We start from the raw sequence: 18,508 nt of genomic DNA, 5'->3' as shown, positions 1-18,508 counted from the left end.
ATTTGATTGTTTCTGCACTTGCATATTAACTGACGAGGAATAAATTAATTCAGGTGAAGTATCATTGCCCATGTTGGTAAGGGGCAATTATATTTTCGCTTAACCTCCAATTTCACAACAGATTGGCATAAAAATAAATTGGCATAGAAATAAAATGCAATTATATTAATTAAGCATCATGACCTCAAACTGAATAGTCAGAATTCAAGATTACAAAATAGAAATTGCATGGAAACGAAAAAAACATAGTTTAAAAAACTACAGAACTCCCATCAAATAAAAACTTCAGACCAAACCCAAAAAAGCTTAATCCCCCATAACCAAAAAAACATCCACCACCGCACCAAATTACACCTTCATTCTTGCAACCAAACCCAAACTCCAACTAACAGTGATGTAGAGGCTATCGTTCTTCCCAGCTGCAGGTGCACCAAGTCTGATCTTCACACCATCATAGAAATTACGCGCGTCCACAAAGCGTTTCCATTCACCACCGATCTTGCAGTGCTCATACGGAGCTGAACCAAAGATTAATATGCACTCCCACACCCACATGTTTCTACAGTCATCAACCAACTTGAGTGATGTAGAGGCCTTGTCCAAGGTGTCTGCCATGAAGACAACATTAGTCATATGAAGTAATTGCATTATAAGGAAGACAACATGGAAAGCAACTTTGCTTAAATTTGCATTTACCAGTCAAGCAATGGTATGAGAGCTAAGTCTCAGCTGTGGGTATGGCCATTAACTATCTGCTGCGAAATAGGTTGCGAGGTCGCAAAGTGTCAGCTTGACTATTTATACCCAAATGTTCTGGTGTTGTAAAACGTGAACCTGCATGGGAATTATGCCAGACTTGATGGAGGATACCAATGGTGACATTAATTGAAGTTTATAGTTACTATAACCTTTGTATTTGAAATTCAAATGATAAGAATATGTAAAGGCTATAAAACACGGTATACAACACACTTCAACAAATCACACTAATTTCTCTGTTTTTTTTAATAAATTAATTAGATTTTCAGGTTAACATAGCTTTTAGAGGGAAATTAGCAATTAATGATGCATTTTTAGAGCAAAAAATCTAGGGTTAAGTTGTTGCAACCGAACAACTTTTAAGAACTAGACCTTGCACCCGTGCTGCCGCACGGGTCATAATTGTTGAAGACATAACATTCAATTAATATAGAAAATAATGTTCATATGGTGCAAATACAATGTAAATCCATGCGAAAAAATACAATAAAAAAGTAGTTCACATCGGTACATATAAAATTACAATTAAAAAGTGGTTCATGCTGGTACATTGCGAAAAAATTCCTTGTAGACAACATTTGATGTGTTATCCATGCTAACTCCCTTGTCGAAAATCACCACCTAAGACGACATTTTTTCCACCAAAAGGGATATCAAGTCTGTCGTTGTTGCGATGTCTTAGAACATCTTTGAGTGTTCGATCAAGGGCCTCGAAACAGTGTTGGTGCATCATAGGAGCTTCGTCCCATATTATAAGCTTTGCCTTATCAACCAATTCAGCCAAATTACTGTTGGGATGTATGGTGCAAGTTGAGCACTCGTCAACAATTAATGGAATTGCAAACCTAGAGTGAGCAGTTCTTCCACCAGGTATGAACAATGCAGCAATACCACTCGAAGCAACTGTCAACACAATATCACCTCTAGATCGAATTGTTGATGATAAGCTCTCCATATGAAGGTCTTCCCTGTTCCACCATATCCATAGACAAAGAATAAACCTGGTAAGTTTGAATCAACCCTTGAAATGATGGTGTCGTACACATGCTTTTGCTCTTGAGTCATGGTGTCCATCAATCTCTTGTGCTCATTTTTCAAGACGTTACAATCATATCTCATCTCATCTCATCATACAACATCATATTGTGTGACTGATGAATTAAAGAAACATCTGGCAGAGGCATCATAGGATAATCATCCTTCATGGATTTTCCATGACATTGCAACAACTGTTCAATTTCCGCAAGTGCATAGCTCCGCAATTGTGTATAATCCAACACCAAATCTGCAATATATAAACAAACAGTTACTTCTAAGATATACGAATAAGCATAAATTTAGGCCTGAACACATGATATAATTGCAATTAGTATAAATCTAATATTACTGTTTTGGTTAAGGAAGTAATAAGTAAAATAGAAAATTGTAGTATATATTAAGCTATGAAACCATACTGTATAAAACAATCATAAATTGCATGCTGATACATATTTACGATATACACATATAGTTATGGTAGTGGTAACTTTGTGTAATTGCAGCAACCGTAACATAAATTGATATTGATTCATTTTATTGAGTTTAGAGCATATACAACTGAATAGCGGTGTTACTACAATTGATCATAAACACCGAGATAGCAATAAACGTCTAATTTTATAGAGTACATCATGTTTTAGTTACTTGTGAAATAGACATAATCAAAAAACACAGACATTGCTTATAACTATCTTTCTAAATAGCGGTGATCCTACTTTGCTCAATTAAACAGGACAGACACAATTCAATAAATTGCGTTGTCTATAAAATTGATCCTATAATAAGCATTTTCACCGAAAATATTAATGCTTCTGATCATATTTATCATTGACACTGAAATAAAAAATGTCAATATCAGAAGTCACCGCAATTCAAAAACCTTAAAAACGGTTACACGCTGCATTGAGCTTAGTTCAAAATGGAGCTTTATATACTGCTAAGAAAAATTCGACAGAATTATCCGAAAGTTGTTAAAAATAAACATTTAGAACAATACATCACCGCAATTTAACAAAGCTTCCGTCAAAAAACACAGACATTGCTTATAAATATCGTTCTAAATAGTGGTGATCCTACTTTACTCAATTAGAGAGGACAAACACAGTTCATAAATCGCGGTGTTTACAAAATTGATCCTATAATAAGCATTTTCAACGCAAATTGTAATGCTTCTGATCATATTTATCATTGACACTGAAATAAACAATGTCAATATCAGAAGTTACCGCAATTTAGAAACCTTAAAACAGTTACACGCTACATTGAGCTTAGTTCAAAATGGAACTTTATATACTGCTTAAAAAAATTCAACAGAATTATTCGAAAGCTGTTAAAAAAAAAACATTTCGAACAATGCATAACCACAAATTACAATGCTTCCGATCATATTTATCATTGACGTTGAAATCAACATTGTCAATCTCTTAAGTCACCGCAATTCAAAAACCTTAAAACGGTTTCATGCTACATAGAACTTAGTTAAAAATGGAGCTTTATATACTGATAAATTAAATTCTTATGAATCATCCAAAACGAATTGAAAATACACATAAGATTTTGACAAATTCTGATGCAATACAAATAAATTCAGTAGAATATAACAAAACTAATCACAGCCATGGCGACATCTGTGGATCAGGGCATATCACTCGTCTTTTCTCGTTAGATTGAAAATGTAAATAACGGTTCAACATCTATTGATTCAGTCAAACAAACTACTAACTCTAAAAGTGACATAAAACGAAGTATTAGCTCCAACAGTCGGTGGACCAATTTTGATGAATGTCCCCGCAGTCACCTTACGGCTTAAACAGAATGCTTCCATTCACCCTCTATTTTGTAGTGCGGTTCCTGGAACGGACAGAAGCTTGGGTGCAAATCCACACGTGACCCGCATGATCTTTCAAATAGAAGTCCTTGGTGTTTACTGGCATAACAGAGTTCAGAACTCTGTCATATGAAAGGGTCTGAACAAAAACAAACGCACAAATTAGTGACATTTATATAAACAACTGTTTATACATTCGGCAGAAATCACCACAAAATAACGTAGCACCATACCAGAAATCATTTGTCCGCTTCATCAACACTCAACCATTTGGAGGAAAAAAAAGCATCATTGGAGCATAACAGAAGCCTGCTAAAATGGAATTGCAGTTGGCTTATTAAACAATGAGATTTAATGTTAGACGGACTATGATGATACGTCCACAGATCTATGCGTTATCACCGATGCAACAGTTGTCATGACACCGCGATATAGTACATGTCATCTCTATGAAAAGCATCTCAATCATTGAAATGGCAGCAATTGTTACGACACTGCAATATAGGAAATAGTTACAGCCACCGCTTTTTAAGGGGTTTAGACACTATATAAGCATATGAAGTGGCCTTACAAATAATATGTCAGAAATATACACCAAAATATAGTGGTGTAAATAAAAAAATGGCAGACCATTCCTTCATGTGCCTACAGACGCAAAAAAAGCTTCAGAATGAATGTTCACCGCAATTTAGGATATTAGGCGGACTTCACTCATATAAAACATGAATGAAGTTAATTGAATAATAAGGTAGTATATACTATATTTAATAAGATTCTTAAGATGATATTCATAAATATCAGCATATGGCCAAGAACTCTCATACACCTTAAACGGCGGTTAACAGGAAACGAACATAAAGTAGTTGAAACCACAAAAACAATTGCGGTAAACACGGAAATGACAACATCCATAAAAAAATTCAAAATAAATTAGTTGATGCAACATAGTAGCTGAATAATTGCGACATGAAACGTTCTCCTATTCCTGAGGCTCAACTTTCATGCATTTGAGCTTCACCGCTTTGACAGGCTTTGTGGCAGATTCCTCACCATCCAGCTCATATACCGTCAGATCTGAAATAGCATTCTCAGCAGATCTTTTGCCCACCGCTTTGCTGTAGGGTGTCTGCTCATCCTCATTGTCACGATCAGAAGAGTCCTACAATTCGCTTGCTTTTTCTTTAACAACAGAAAGTGATGAATCAACGACCTAAACAATCTATACATGACACCAAAAGATTGTATCAGCTAAAAATCATAATATTTTCAAGATCATCGAGATTATGCAAAATGAATCGGATCAAACTCTAATAAGCAAAATATACCATCATTCCTTGTGATGAAGAATCTGCTATAACCGTAAAAATAACAGAATAAAATGAAATTGAAATTTGGAAATGGATTTGTATTTGAATTTGAATTGAAAATCCACGATTTGTCAATGGAAGAGATTGAGATGAATTGTTGAAGTAAATTAGAGTGAAGTGAATATTGTAGTTCTGTTTCTCCGTCTATTTCCAACGGAAATTCCTTTTGTTGAGAAGGATTTGGATTATCCATTGCTGAAAATTTTCTGCTGAAGATTAGATTATAGTTGAATTAGTTCGAAATGGGTTTGGAGAAGAGAGAGAGAGAGCGGAGCAATATCCCCTATTCAATGTTAGTTTGTGGGTTTATGGGTTTGTGAAGAGAAAGATTGAAATGGGTTAGTTGAACATGGAAGTCCATTAGTATTTGGCACCTTGGAAAGACACCAACATTCAATGTTCTTGGAATACTGAAAGTTAGTAGGTGCACTTGGTTCGTTGCAACTACATAGTGGGGAATTTGAATTTCAAATTTGAGAGTAAATGCATTTAAAGCAAATTTTTCCCGCTCAAAATCAAGGATTAGGGTTTTTTAGGTCTTGTGTGCATTGTACATTAGGATTAGAAAATAAGGATAAAGGATGTTAAAGTTATACACAAGGATGATTGTATTATGGGGGTGATTTAAAGAACGTACTATATGCAATGGGAAATGAGAAAGAAGAGAAAAAATTACTCTATAGTACATTCTTTAAAAAAAAATCAAAGATTTCAATTTCTAATGCAACAAATACCACTTTAAGTGCTTAAAAAATCTCTCGAGGCACTCGTTGGCATTTACTTTTTGAAAAGGTCTTACATTATGGGATGGACGGAGTAATTTGCATATCTTGTTATTGATTTTAGGTTAGAAGACAAAGTGAGGTTTCAGATACTTATCATCAAAGTAGTTGCCAATTACTCCTAATATTAAGAATCACAAAAGGAGAACAACAGGTCCCTGCTAAGCTTTTTTATAACATGTTGTCAACGAAAAAAATATTGTTTATAAATTATGATAAAATAGAATATTGTAAATTGAAAAAAATGCAGACACCACAACAAGAACCATTATATTTCAGATCTTTCTCCCATTTGAGGGATTGCAAGGAGTTCAACTTTAGCGAGTCTTGAAAATTAATCTAGTTCTAATTCTCGGTAAGGACAGAATGAAGCAACATCCTAGATGGTACTTGAATAATTGTTGTTGATAACAGTCTACGGTTAACTTCCAACAGAGGTGGTTACATAAAAAAGCAGAAACTATCGTCACAGGTGAAATAACTGCAGAAAAATTAACAGAGCCGCTGTAAATTAGAGTACTGTTTCTACCACCAACCATCCTAACTTAAACACACAACCGAATGGCAAGCATGCGGGTTGGGTAGTTCATCTGATTTGAGCCAAGGGATAAGGAGTTGGAGTTTCTGGTTTCAAACCCGAACGAAAGAGAGAAATTAAACGAGCAGCTAATTATTAAACTGTTTAAAGAGTGAAGTGTTTAGATTGGTGATATAGAATGGAATAATGTGAAACTAAATGAGCTAATTGACTTTTTAAAAATGGATATTGTCTCATTCAATTCCATCCCATAGCACTAATCCAAACAAACCAAAGAACCTTTCCAATGTAAAATCAAGTATAGCAGGTACCACAGTTCTATGACGCATATGATTCTCTCTGCCAATCCCTGAGAAATACAATGGACATTGGTACAGCTGGTTTGTATAGATTTAGCTGTCATGAACACTAAGCAAACATGAATGCATAACTAATAATACAATACATTTAATGTTAGACCAAAGAAAAGAACAGCAAAATACACCATAGTTATTCTTGATGCCCCCCCACAGACCAAGGACATGGTCTCAATCATATGGTTAACTAATGAGTGATGAAAGCATTAACCTTAATGCCGTTAACAAAAATGTCTCCTCTAAGCCTTCCAAGAACAGAAATAACTACAATGTTTGAAAAGCCAAATCCAATTACCGAGTTTGTCAGCATAAAGTCCCTTATAATTTCAGTCAGCTATGACAATTCCCCATGGAGATAATTAATATCCAATAAGGGAGGAAATTGGATTTAAGTATCCAATATTCTTTCATTATGAAAGGATGAAAAAAGTTAAGCAGGGAAACTACTAGACCAAATAATTTGCTTCGTCAGCGTGCATATATAGAAGATAATAAATAAAACTATCGCTAACACTAACAAAAGAACAGACTTGAAATTTTTTAAATAAGATGAATGAATGAATATCTTAAAACGGCACAAATTATAAATTACGCAAAATAAATGTGCATGTTTCCTAAACATTTGGCTAACATTGAACAGAATTCTCTACAGACCAAAGCAGAAACTTCACAGTTTGATGCTCTCTAAACAATCATCTTCATGCTGTCAGTTCAATCTCTAAATGGTATAAACAGGGCATAAATTTCAGAGAAAAAAATACACTTCTACAACATACTCAAGCAGAACAACATCCAGCTTTCTTCACAGCCGATACATCATCACGGGACCCAACATTAATCGTCTGTCCCTTAGGTAAAGCAGCCGGATCATCACCAATCTCAAGGGCCTTTTTGCTTACCACACGATAGATCTGCGTCAACACTTCGGTGAAAGCACTTTCAACGTTCAAGGACTCAAGGGCAGATGTCTCCATAAAATATGTATTCTCCCGTTCAGAAAAACTTGTAGCATCTTCGGTCGAAACTGCTCGTAAATGACGCAGGTCTGCTTTGTTGCCTACAAGCATCACGACGATGTTGGCATCTGTGTGATCTCTCAGCTCTTTTAGCCATCTCTCCACATTTTCAAATGTAACATGGCGGGTAACATCATAGACTAACAAAGCGCCAACAGCTCCACGATAGTAAGCACTTGTAATTGCTCGGTACCTTCAGTGAAAAAAAAGCAAACTAAGATAAACATGTAACATGAAAAGTTGATAAAATACAGTAGGGTAGATCATTAGTAACATGGAATCTAGAAACATAGTCTTATTAAATTATAGGAAAATGCTAACAAGTGCCCAACAAATTAAAATGGAAACTTTACCTTGGAAATTGTACATTCAACAAATTAAAACAACAAAAGGTAACTTTTTCTACATAAAACTCATCAATCATTTCTAATTTTGAATCCTTAACAAGTGCCCTTCAAGTTTCGGGCACTTGTTAGCATGACCCGAATTTATATTCACATTATTCTTGCCTTTTTAGTAATTGGACATCCTAATTAGGATTAGGAAGTTAAATGATATCATCAAATAACCATTGTAATTCACTAGAAATGCAATATTAACTATTGTCTTTTTAGTTTAGTTTCCTTTTATTTATCTTCTCGAGCATTCTCGCTCATACTTTCTCAAATATTAATCAATGTCTACGGAACAATATCAGTGAATAAGAAAAGAAGACATTAATGGCTCGAAGATTTTCATTTTGTTGTGTTAAGGCAAACAAGAAAAGAACTGCTTCAGGTTTAATTTCAGAAATAAAACAGCATTGTAAAAGGTAATGGATCCTTGAAAAATTACGCTATCACTATAGGACGCTATAATAAAAAATCTTATTAACACCATTAAATTCATAACAAGAATCAAGGAGACACAAGAATCTCGCTCATAGCTTTCAATTGGAGAAGAAAACCAATTGGAGAAGATGCCAAGGCAGCTAATGTTTAATGTGTTGGTTCCACTTGCGTTTAAATTGAATCAAAACAGATTTTTTTTTCTTCGAGTTTGTTGACATTCAAACACTCTCCTTACTTCCAACAATTGATTTTCATCAAACCGGACTCAAAGGTATTGCATTTGTCGTGACTTTTCTTTGTAAGCTCAACAAGTAAGTGTTAAATTTCCCAAAGTCCAAACATTTCCTCTCACTTTGTAGGTTAGTGTTTTTGTAGAATGTGACTGTAGTAAAATATTGTAGTTGTTGATCACGTAAGATGTGAATGCCAATGCAGCTCCAGTTTGAATTAGTGAAATGTGGTATTGAAATACTAGTTAGGAATGTGAATATATTTTTGAGTTCTACATATTTGATGAAATGCTTCAATAAATAGTTAATTTGTCTTTTCATGTTGGTTGCTCTAGATAGATATGGTTGACGATGTTGTTAGGACGAGACTCGGTAAAGTGACCTTGCACAACTCCGTATGCATAGAGCATGCTTTAAATAATATCCTCCTAAACGGATTCGCCTTCGATTCACAGGTTCCAGAACTTTCAGTATTCTATAATAAAGGAAATTAGTAATGTCTGCTAACTATTCTAGTATTTGTTCTTGTTGGTGGTTTAAATGTGTTAATCAGTAGCGGCTATCTTCTATAACTATTTTGTTAACTAGTTTGTTTACAGCATTACAGTATTGACTTTCATTTAAGTAATCATTTTAAGAAAAGATTATGGTACTCCTAATGACATTAGTAATTTCCTCTATTAATGCACAACCCTAACCAAATTAACAAATAATTTACAAACATTTTGCTATAAATTACAAAACATGCACTAATAATAAGAAATGAGAGAATTATATATACCTTTCTTGACCGGCAGTATCCCAAATCTGAGCTTTAACAACCTTATCATCAACATGAATGCTTCTAGTAGCGAATTCAACGCCAATGGTGGATTTAGATTCGAGGCTGAATTCGTTTTTGGTGAATCTAGAAAGAAGGTTAGATTTACCAACACCTGAATCACCAATCAAAACCACTTTGAATAGATAATCGTAATCATCGTCGGCTCTGTATGCCCCCATTTTTATTTGATTTGATTAGAACCAGAAATGGAGGAGAGAGAAAATTATTTTTGATTTTGATTTTATGGTATTGGGAACAAATCCAGATTTAGAAGAGTCATCAAAAAAATGTAACCTAAACTTTTTTTAATTTGCCATTTGTAACGGTAACCGAATCAATCGTTATACGATTATGTAGACTCTATTTTTTTTTATCACTCTCAAAACGTAATTTTTTTTGGATTAGAATAAAATTGAATTGAGCGAATCAAAATGGAATGAAACAACTTTTTGGGTATTCCACAATATAACATAACAAAGTTTTCACTCGATTGTTTGGAAAACGGACCAAATATAATGAATTATAACCTTTTTATTTCAATTTTACCGTTGTTTAAAAAACAAATATTATGTACAAAATAAATATATAATCTTCTATTAAAATTAGTCTTTAGACAGATACGGAGTACAAACTGAGAAAGTCAGGGCGTGCAAATAGAAATTAAATAGAATTATTGATGTGAATATCATAACTTGAGGGTATGCATTGCACATCCTCACTCCTTACTAGATTCGCCCTTGGAAGTTGAGAAAAATTGGCTAAGCTAAGAGGAAAAATAATGTAAAGGTAATATGTTGATGTCAGATTTTGTGTCAAAAATCATTTTTATTATAAAAATCAAAAGGAAAAGGTTTGTTAGCCACCACAATGGGTATATACTTAAGAGATAGAGATAGAGAGACAGATAGGATGTACACAATTGAGGTTGAGCAGAAGCAATTTTTTATTTTATTTTAATTAATTTCCATGCACACAATTGGCAATTAATTCTTAAAATAGTGTACACATTAGCATTGACCAAGCTAAAACTAAATCGGCCGAGACTTTTGCAAAATAAGTTAAAGTTAGAGGGTCAAAATTGAGATTTTTTAAATAAGATAACCAAAATCGCTAAATTTTAAAAGTTAAGGGTTAAAAAAATACATTTAAGGCAAAAAAAATAAAGAAAGAGAAAAATCAAGGCACAAATTCAAAATCAAAAAGGAAGAAAAACACCAGCAGGTCCAAGTAAGCCCGACCCCCACCCTAGTAAGCAAGAGAAAAAAAGATAGTCATCTCAAAGGAGAAGAACAACAGGAAAACGAGCAAGCCACCAACAAAGCTCTATAGTAAGAACACATAAATTAAATACAACATATTAGTTCATATATATATATATATATATATATATATATTTTGAATAATTTCATATGGTCAACATTATTGAACCAGAAGTCCAGTACCACATTATAAAGGCCCTAGAATTAAAAAGGACAAATGCATATACCCTGGTCGACAATGAGATTTCCAAACTTTCAACGACTTAGACCTAAATGAGGTATATCGTCAGTTTCAGTAACCCTATTCATAAACCCTAGTATATACATAAATGGACATAATGGGCATGTATATATAAATGGCATGGACATATGAAGACAAACAAGAAAAGACACACACACACACACACACACATATATATATATATATATATATATATATATATATATATATATCTCAATCTCGCATCCCTAGCCGTTCCAGCTTCAGCTCCTTAATACAGCTGAAAAAGAAAATTGCAAAAAAAGATTAATAGCATTAAAATGTATATGCTTCTCTTACTCATATTAATTTAATTTTGATTATTCTACCAACAAAAAAATAACTTTGATTAACTTCCAACAAAAACTTTTACACTATAAAATCATCACAATTATTCCTATACGTGATTTTCGAAATAATTTAATGAACTAATTAACAGTTTTATTTATCTGTAAAAAATAATATTTATACCCATAAGGTATACCATTAAATCCATAATTATATATATGGAAAATAATCTATAGACAGACAAATACCATTCTACACTTTGAAAGAGAGTGTAATAGAGAGAGTGATATTGTGATAAATAGTGATGCATGATAGAAATTGTTGATCACTCACTCATTATATATCAGTAAAAAAGTTTATGAACAAAGCTTATGCTATAAGAAAAAATTGCAGACCAGGAAATAATCAACCCCATGGTGGAGTGAGTTGAGTGTGACACCCCACTCATCGGTTAGAACCGGGACACCGGAGGAGTCAAGCAGAACTGCTCCATCGCCAAAGAATTTACGAACGTTAAAGGGCCCCACATTAACTTCGAATGCACCGTCGATAGTAATCACCCTACATTTTGCAGTAACATTGTCCTCACTAAAACCTGAGAAACACACATACAACAATTTATGAGTCATATGCAACTCGAAAGCACAAACATCAACCAAATGAAGCCATGAACATTGCACACGTCCATGAGATATTATAGAACATAACCATACCCCGTGCTTTAAATTCTGGGTGTGCGCACGGGCGCCCACACAAACACATGTAAATATTGATATATATTTTGTCCAAACCTTCTGTTTTTTAAGAAGGGACTATAGGTAATTTAGAGTTTGACACATAAGTAAAGTTTGATAAAAAAATTGTTAAAACTAGGATTTAAATCAGTTTGTTAAAACTAGTAAAGTTTGATCTGGTACCTCGACCATCTAATAAAAATCTCATTGGGTGCAAATGGGTTTATCGAGTCAAAAGGAAAGCAAATGGTGATATTGAGAGATACAAAGCCAGATTAGTGGCGAAAGGCTTCCACCAACGACCTGGACTTGACTACACACAAACATTCAGCCCAGTGGTTAAGCCCATCACAGTACGGTTGGTCGTTTCCTTAGCCCTACAACACAATTGGCCATTACGTCAACTAGACGTAAACAATGCTTTCTTACATGGTTCTCTAACTGAAGAAGTTTACATGCAACAACCTCCAGGTTTTATCCATCCAGATAAGCCTCACCATGTTTGTCGCCTTAGAAAGTCAATATACGGCCTCAAACAAGCACCACGGGCATGGTATCAAACTCTAAGTAAGTTTCTTTGTGACTATGGGTTTGCTAATTCCAAATCTGATTCATCTCTGTTTGTCTTTCGTAAACAAGGCATGGTACTATACACATTAGTGTACGTAGATGATATAATTATCACAGGGAATTCCACTGCTAAAGTGAATGAGTGTATCAGCAAACTTGCTTCTTCCTTCTCCATCAAAGATCTAGGTTCATTGCACTACTTCCTTGGTGTTGAAGTCATTCCAACCTCCACAGGCCTATTCCTTTCCCAACATAAGTATATAGTTGATCTTCTTGAAAGGACAAAAATGACCGATGCCAAGGCTGTACTCACTCCACTCTCCACTTCCATTGCCCTAACAAAAGATGATAGTTCGCCAAATACTGATGCTACCTTTTATCGTAGTACCATAGGCAGCCTCCAATATTTGTCCATGACACGGCCTGACATTGCTTTCCCTGTCAATAAACTTGCTCAGTTTATGCAAAAACCAACAACTACTCATCTTACAGCACTAAAGAGAATTCTTCGCTATCTCAAAGGAACTATTTTTCATGGTCTCCTTCTTCAGAAACCAGCCACGTCTTCACTCATAGCATACAGTGATGCTGATTGGGCCGGAAATAAGGATGATTACACCTCAACATCTGCTCATCTTGTCTACTTTGGATCTAATCTCATCTCGTGGAAATCATCCAAACAAAGAGCCGTAGCAAGATCCTCTACAGAAGCAGAATATCGAGCATTAGCCAACACTGCAGCTGAAATATCTTGGATAAACTCCCTTCTCAATGAATTAGGAGTATCATCTTCCTCAACACCAATTATCCTTTGTGACAATCTCAGTGCCACATATCTTACTCAAAATCCGGTATATCACACTCGCATGAAACACATCTCCATTGACATTCATTTTGTCCGTGATCTAGTCCAACAAGGGAAACTCAAAATTCAGCATGTCAGCACTACTGATCAATTAGCAGATTGTCTCACAAAACCTCTCTCAAAAGGTCGACATCATTATCTACGAAACAAGATTGGAGTTTCTGACGGCACTCCAACCTTGCGGGGGCGTGTTAGACATTAATGTACAGCTGTTTCTAGATGCATCAATTTCAAAGTCAACACACCAATTTTCATATCAGTAGTTTATTGCATCAGATTGCAAATATTCATTTCAATTCATTGTGTCATTATGTTATAGCTGTAGCTTAGAATAAGTCAACAACGTCAACTTTAGTTCCTCATTATTTCATTATTATTACATGGTTGTATATATACTATGTTTGTAATTTGTAATCTGTATCAATAATAATATAGCCAATTCTCTATAGTTTTCAAATATTCATCTTTAATTGAAATTATTTACCACTTAAGTTCAATCACTTTATAAAAATTAATATTTATTACCTTGAAATTGATCACCAGTAAAGAGGAATGGAATATCAGCAGGTGCACTCATGTCAATGGCCGGAGGGAGAGGAGCAAGATCAGTTGAATGATCATCATTACTTGAAGCTGTCGTGACACCAAAATTAAGTTGTGGGTCTTGTTGATGCATATGCATCATATGAATCGACTCCTCTTGAATATTCTCTTGATCAAAAAGGTCATTGATTGAGCAGATTCCATTTTTGTTTCCATAGTTCATGATGTTATCATAATTAAGTAGAGGCAGATCAACATTTTCTTGAGGTAAAGATTGACTCATATTTGGAAAACCAGAGAAGTAATTAAACCCCTCTGGCGTTATCATGTCATTAAGCACTACCCTTTTATTAATATGATTCTCAACCGGGAAAGAGGAAAATGGGGGTGTAGGTAGTTGTAGACCGGTTCCAGTGAGGGTGTGAGGATAAGTATCATCTTGATTTTGGTTCAGAGATATTGCGGGTGAATTAGGCACCATCACCATCCCATCATTAATATTGGAGATTCCAATAATATTGTTAGAGGAAGATGATGAAGATGAGTTGGGTGGTGGTGTGTTGATTTGTGGGAGAGAGCTATTTGAAGCTGCTTTTTGTTGTGTTCCCGGTTTCTCGTTATAGGGTACTTTGTTGGTTTTGCTTCTGTACTTGCGGTTTTGAAACCAGTAAAAGACACTGGAATCACCAACTTGGCCAAATTCTTCTAATTGTTCACGTATCTTCTTAATCTCATCTCTACGTGGATTCGTCGTCCCTGAGTTATAGATGGCTTCAAGAATGTGGATTTGCTCAGGTTTTGGGATCCATCTTGGCCTTGGTCCAGGAGTTATTTCTTCATCATCTCCACCTAAAAAATATTTGTCGTAAGCCGATCAAACATGCAAAGTTTACAAATTATAAAATTGACCGAAAGATATTCATTACATTGTATGAACCATGGAGTATTATGATATTTCTATAACTAATTTTTTATGGGTTAGATTTGCTTGAATGTGTGAATAAGGTCAGACCATCGGAAAAGATCAAATAATTGACACAGTGTGAATTTAGGAAACATTCCTTGCATTCAAATCCTAAATTTACATTGTCAAGCAAATATGGTCAGACCATTGGAAAAGATCAAATAGTTGATGTTAGATTTAGGCTTTTACATTTTTTTAAAGCTAAGATTAATCTTTTTAAAGCTAGGATTAGAAAAGATCATATAGTAGAGGTCAGATTTGTTTGGTTTGCCGTTAAAAAAAAGATTTGATTGGTTTGATTCCTTTATATGACACCCAACTTGGAAAAAAAATCAAATCCATATATAATTTGTTTCGATTGGAATTATGAGTTTGTATAGTCATTGATTTTGATCTTTCATACAAATTATACATGTCATTTTGATTAAATAATAATAATAATAATAATAATAATAATGATAATAATAATAATAATAATAATAATGAGTTGTTTGGAAACCATCGAAGAGAGAGGAGGGGAGGCCATGCAGACCATTTTGATGGTTGGAGTTCGAGGAATTTGTCGATTTTTTGAACTTGTTTGACCAATGTACTTTCTTGAAGGGAGCCATCACTGATCGATTGTTGATATGCTGGGATAGATGGAGAAATTAAGACGAATTATTGAACTTGAACCTGAATATTGAAAGATATAGATGATTATTAGAGAGAAACAAACAAAAATAAAGAACATGAACCATGAATTTGCTAAACGCTGTGTATATATAGTTGCAGCTTTTACTTACACCGAAGAAAACTGCTTGTTTTTCACGCAAGTGTGTGTGCTTGATCAATGGAAGAGAAGGAGAAGAAATATATAATAGTAGTAAGTAATGGAAGATGATGTAATTGCAAGAGTAACTAAGGAGGGTGATGTAATTTCAATTGCAAAGTTCTTTCTTCAGGTTATCTTGACGAAAAATGTGGCATCCTATTTAATAAAACATAGAACGGAAAAGTCAAAAATTGATTATTTTAAAAATAAAAATGGATGCATGCATGAAATACACATCACCAATGAAGTAAAAGGAAAGTAGAAACAAACAAAAAAGGAAAACGAATGTAATAAAAACAAGAACCATGTTTTGTCAGCTTTACTAACACTGCTTAATTTCGTTTTATTACACTATGAAGAAAGAAAACTGCTTATTTTTCACGCAAGTATGTGTGTAGCATGATCAATGGAAGAGAAGAGAAGAGGTAGTGTAGTAGTAAATAACTGTAATGGAAGATGATGTAATTGAACGAGTAGAAAAAGGGAGGGTGTGGAGGTTACAAATGTAAAGTTCTTTCTTTAGGGTTTATTGGATTGGATTGGATTGACTCGAGGGTTGTATTTATTTCATACGTTACTCAAATTGTCTCTTTTTGAACTCAAATTGTATTATTATTTCAGGGAGTTTTTATTTTATTTAGCCGATGTTTTGCATTGCTGATCTGACCAAACTTGAGAAATTGCTAGTTACCGCACCATAGTTGTTAGAGCAACCTTAACATGATTTTTGTCATTTTCATCACCCATAAGTATGCCAACATATCCAAGATCGATCTAATGGCTGTCATTTTCCCTTGGTTGCTTTCTTAAATAATAAATTAATCAACGATCTTGTTTATCAATAAAAAAGCTATTCGTAAACTCTTTTTTTAGCAAAGGCAAGGTTAATGTATTTCCTTCATAAACAAAGAGTAAGGTACAATAAAAAAAGATGGGGCTACTGTGTGATAGGGATGCTCTACCTCTACTATGAGCGACCCTATTAATTTGTCTCCGAATAAACGATACTCTAAAGTCGGTATTTAAAATCAAAAGGTCTCTACATTGAGAGACGATGTCTCCAAACTCATTGATATGAGCACAACTAGAGTTCACAGCCTCAACTAGGATTTTTCTGTCGGTTTTGAATTGGACAAATTAAGAGCTGTTGTTTGCTGCTAACTTGATCGCCTCTAGGAATGTTGTTGCTTCAGCCTCTAAAACTGACATATTAGAAGTTGAAAAAATCAGACTTCCCCATTATGAAATGACCCTCATAAAGCAGATTCCATATGACAACATTGTTGTGAAAAATTGCGGCGTCCACATCACATTTTATCACACCTGGAGGCGGTTTGGACCATGGTATAAGTTGATTCCAGTTTGGCATCTGCAATTTAGCTATTTGCATGCAAGACCGTTCATACAGAGTGTCCTTTACTCGAGAGATAATAACAACAGTTGGGTTGTCAGTAGACTCTCAAAGCTTTGCGTTGTGGCTCTTCCATCCAAAGTACCATTGCAACAATCTGCTGTTGTTGAACTGTTATCCTTCTCAAGAAATCAAATAACAAAGTAGAGAAATTGTTAGCTCAACAGTTCTCGGATTAAGTTCCCCATACCAATATTCTCCCAACATTCCTTTGCCTCATCACACACAAAGAAGAGGTGCATATGGTATTCAGCCAATAACTCGCATACCACACAAGAATCGTCGCATGGAATACCTCAAGTAGTGTGGTAGGACCTCACCCTTGAAGGAATTTGAACATTCAATATGCTCACCCAAGGGAAATTATGATGCGCAGGAGCATGGGGGAGGAGCAGATCTACACATAATCTGTAAGCAGATTTTACTGAATACTCCCCGTTTGAAGTTGCTTTCATATCCTTGTGTCAATCAAAGGACGACGAAAGAGAGGCGTTGTAATCACAGCCGCTGCGTCTTGTTGGTTGAAAAGAGTGTTTACCACCGAATGGTTCCAGTAGAGGCAATATGAGTTCATCAAATAGTTGCCGGTGATATCTTCAAAAAATGGGGGTGGAGGAGTTGATGGTTTGTGAGAAGGGATGCTACGGATCCAAGGTATGATAATATGAAATTACTACATGATTCTTGCATAGATAATGTGAAGGTCATACAATTACGTTGATATGAAATTAGTACATGATTCTTGCAACTCTTTATAATATTGATCCTATAAATAGAGGTTTCATGACACTTGAGATATATAGACAATAATTGAATGATGTAGTGATATCTAGTTGGTTATTCTCTTGAGTTTTCTCTAGATCTTTCATCTCTTGGTTCTTCTCCACCCCTTTAAGTTCCTTAAACTTTGGTTTTCACTTCTTTTCTAAATTTCATCTATTTTCTTAATATGTATCTCTAGGGATTTAATTGAGATAATCAAATATTTTTTTTCAATTCTTTTTAATGCGGTAGGATTTTATACTTCTATTTGACGACTAATTTCCTTTTAGAATCTTGCAAGATTTATTTTCTTCTTTCTTATTCCACAACTTTTTTTAGAAGGCTTGAGTCGCAAGTCAAAAACAAATGGTTTTCTACATAATCTTTGATAATATCTTTTATGAATTGATTTTATTTCATTTTCTTTTTAAATCTTGCAATATTAATATAACATGTGGAATATGTATATTTT

At 34.5% G+C, this 18,508-nt stretch overlaps 2 protein-coding genes across 2 annotated transcripts; both read right to left on the bottom strand.

The window, feature by feature from the left end:
• Positions 1–7,204: 7,204 nt before the first annotated feature.
• Positions 7,205–9,962, bottom strand: LOC25493057 (ras-related protein RABA1f). Its single transcript, XM_013601463.3, has 2 exons — positions 9,526–9,962; positions 7,205–7,877 (listed from the first exon to the last, which is right to left on the bottom strand). The coding sequence occupies exons 1-2, from the start codon at positions 9,744–9,746 to the stop codon at positions 7,445–7,447; spliced, it is 654 nt and encodes a 217-aa protein (XP_013456917.1). The 5' UTR covers positions 9,747–9,962; the 3' UTR covers positions 7,205–7,444.
• A 1,320-nt stretch (positions 9,963–11,282) lies between these two features.
• On the bottom strand, positions 11,283–14,959 carry LOC25493056 (WUSCHEL-related homeobox 9; the record flags this gene model as incomplete). Its single annotated transcript, XM_039832771.1, has 3 exons — positions 11,283–11,326; positions 11,769–11,968; positions 14,068–14,959. Coding segments are annotated over 3 exons (1,101 nt in total), but the record flags the coding sequence as incomplete, so codon positions are not given.
• Between the last annotated feature and the right edge of the window lie 3,549 nt (positions 14,960–18,508).

The sequence above is a fragment of the Medicago truncatula genome, chromosome 4 (genome assembly GCF_003473485.1).
Source record: "Medicago truncatula cultivar Jemalong A17 chromosome 4, MtrunA17r5.0-ANR, whole genome shotgun sequence".
Lineage (NCBI taxonomy): Eukaryota > Viridiplantae > Streptophyta > Magnoliopsida > Fabales > Fabaceae > Medicago > Medicago truncatula.
The sequence above is the reverse complement of the archived record's forward strand: the minus strand, read 5'-3'. Positions and strand labels throughout refer to the sequence as shown.

Coding starts and splice junctions, on each gene's coding strand:
- LOC25493057 (XM_013601463.3), bottom strand. CDS start 9,746: ATGGGGGCATACAGAGCCGACGATGATTACGATTATCTATTCAAAGTG. Junction 7,878..9,525: donor GATACTGCCGGTCAAGAAAG/GTATATATAATT, acceptor TTTTCACTGAAG/GTACCGAGCAATTACAAGTG.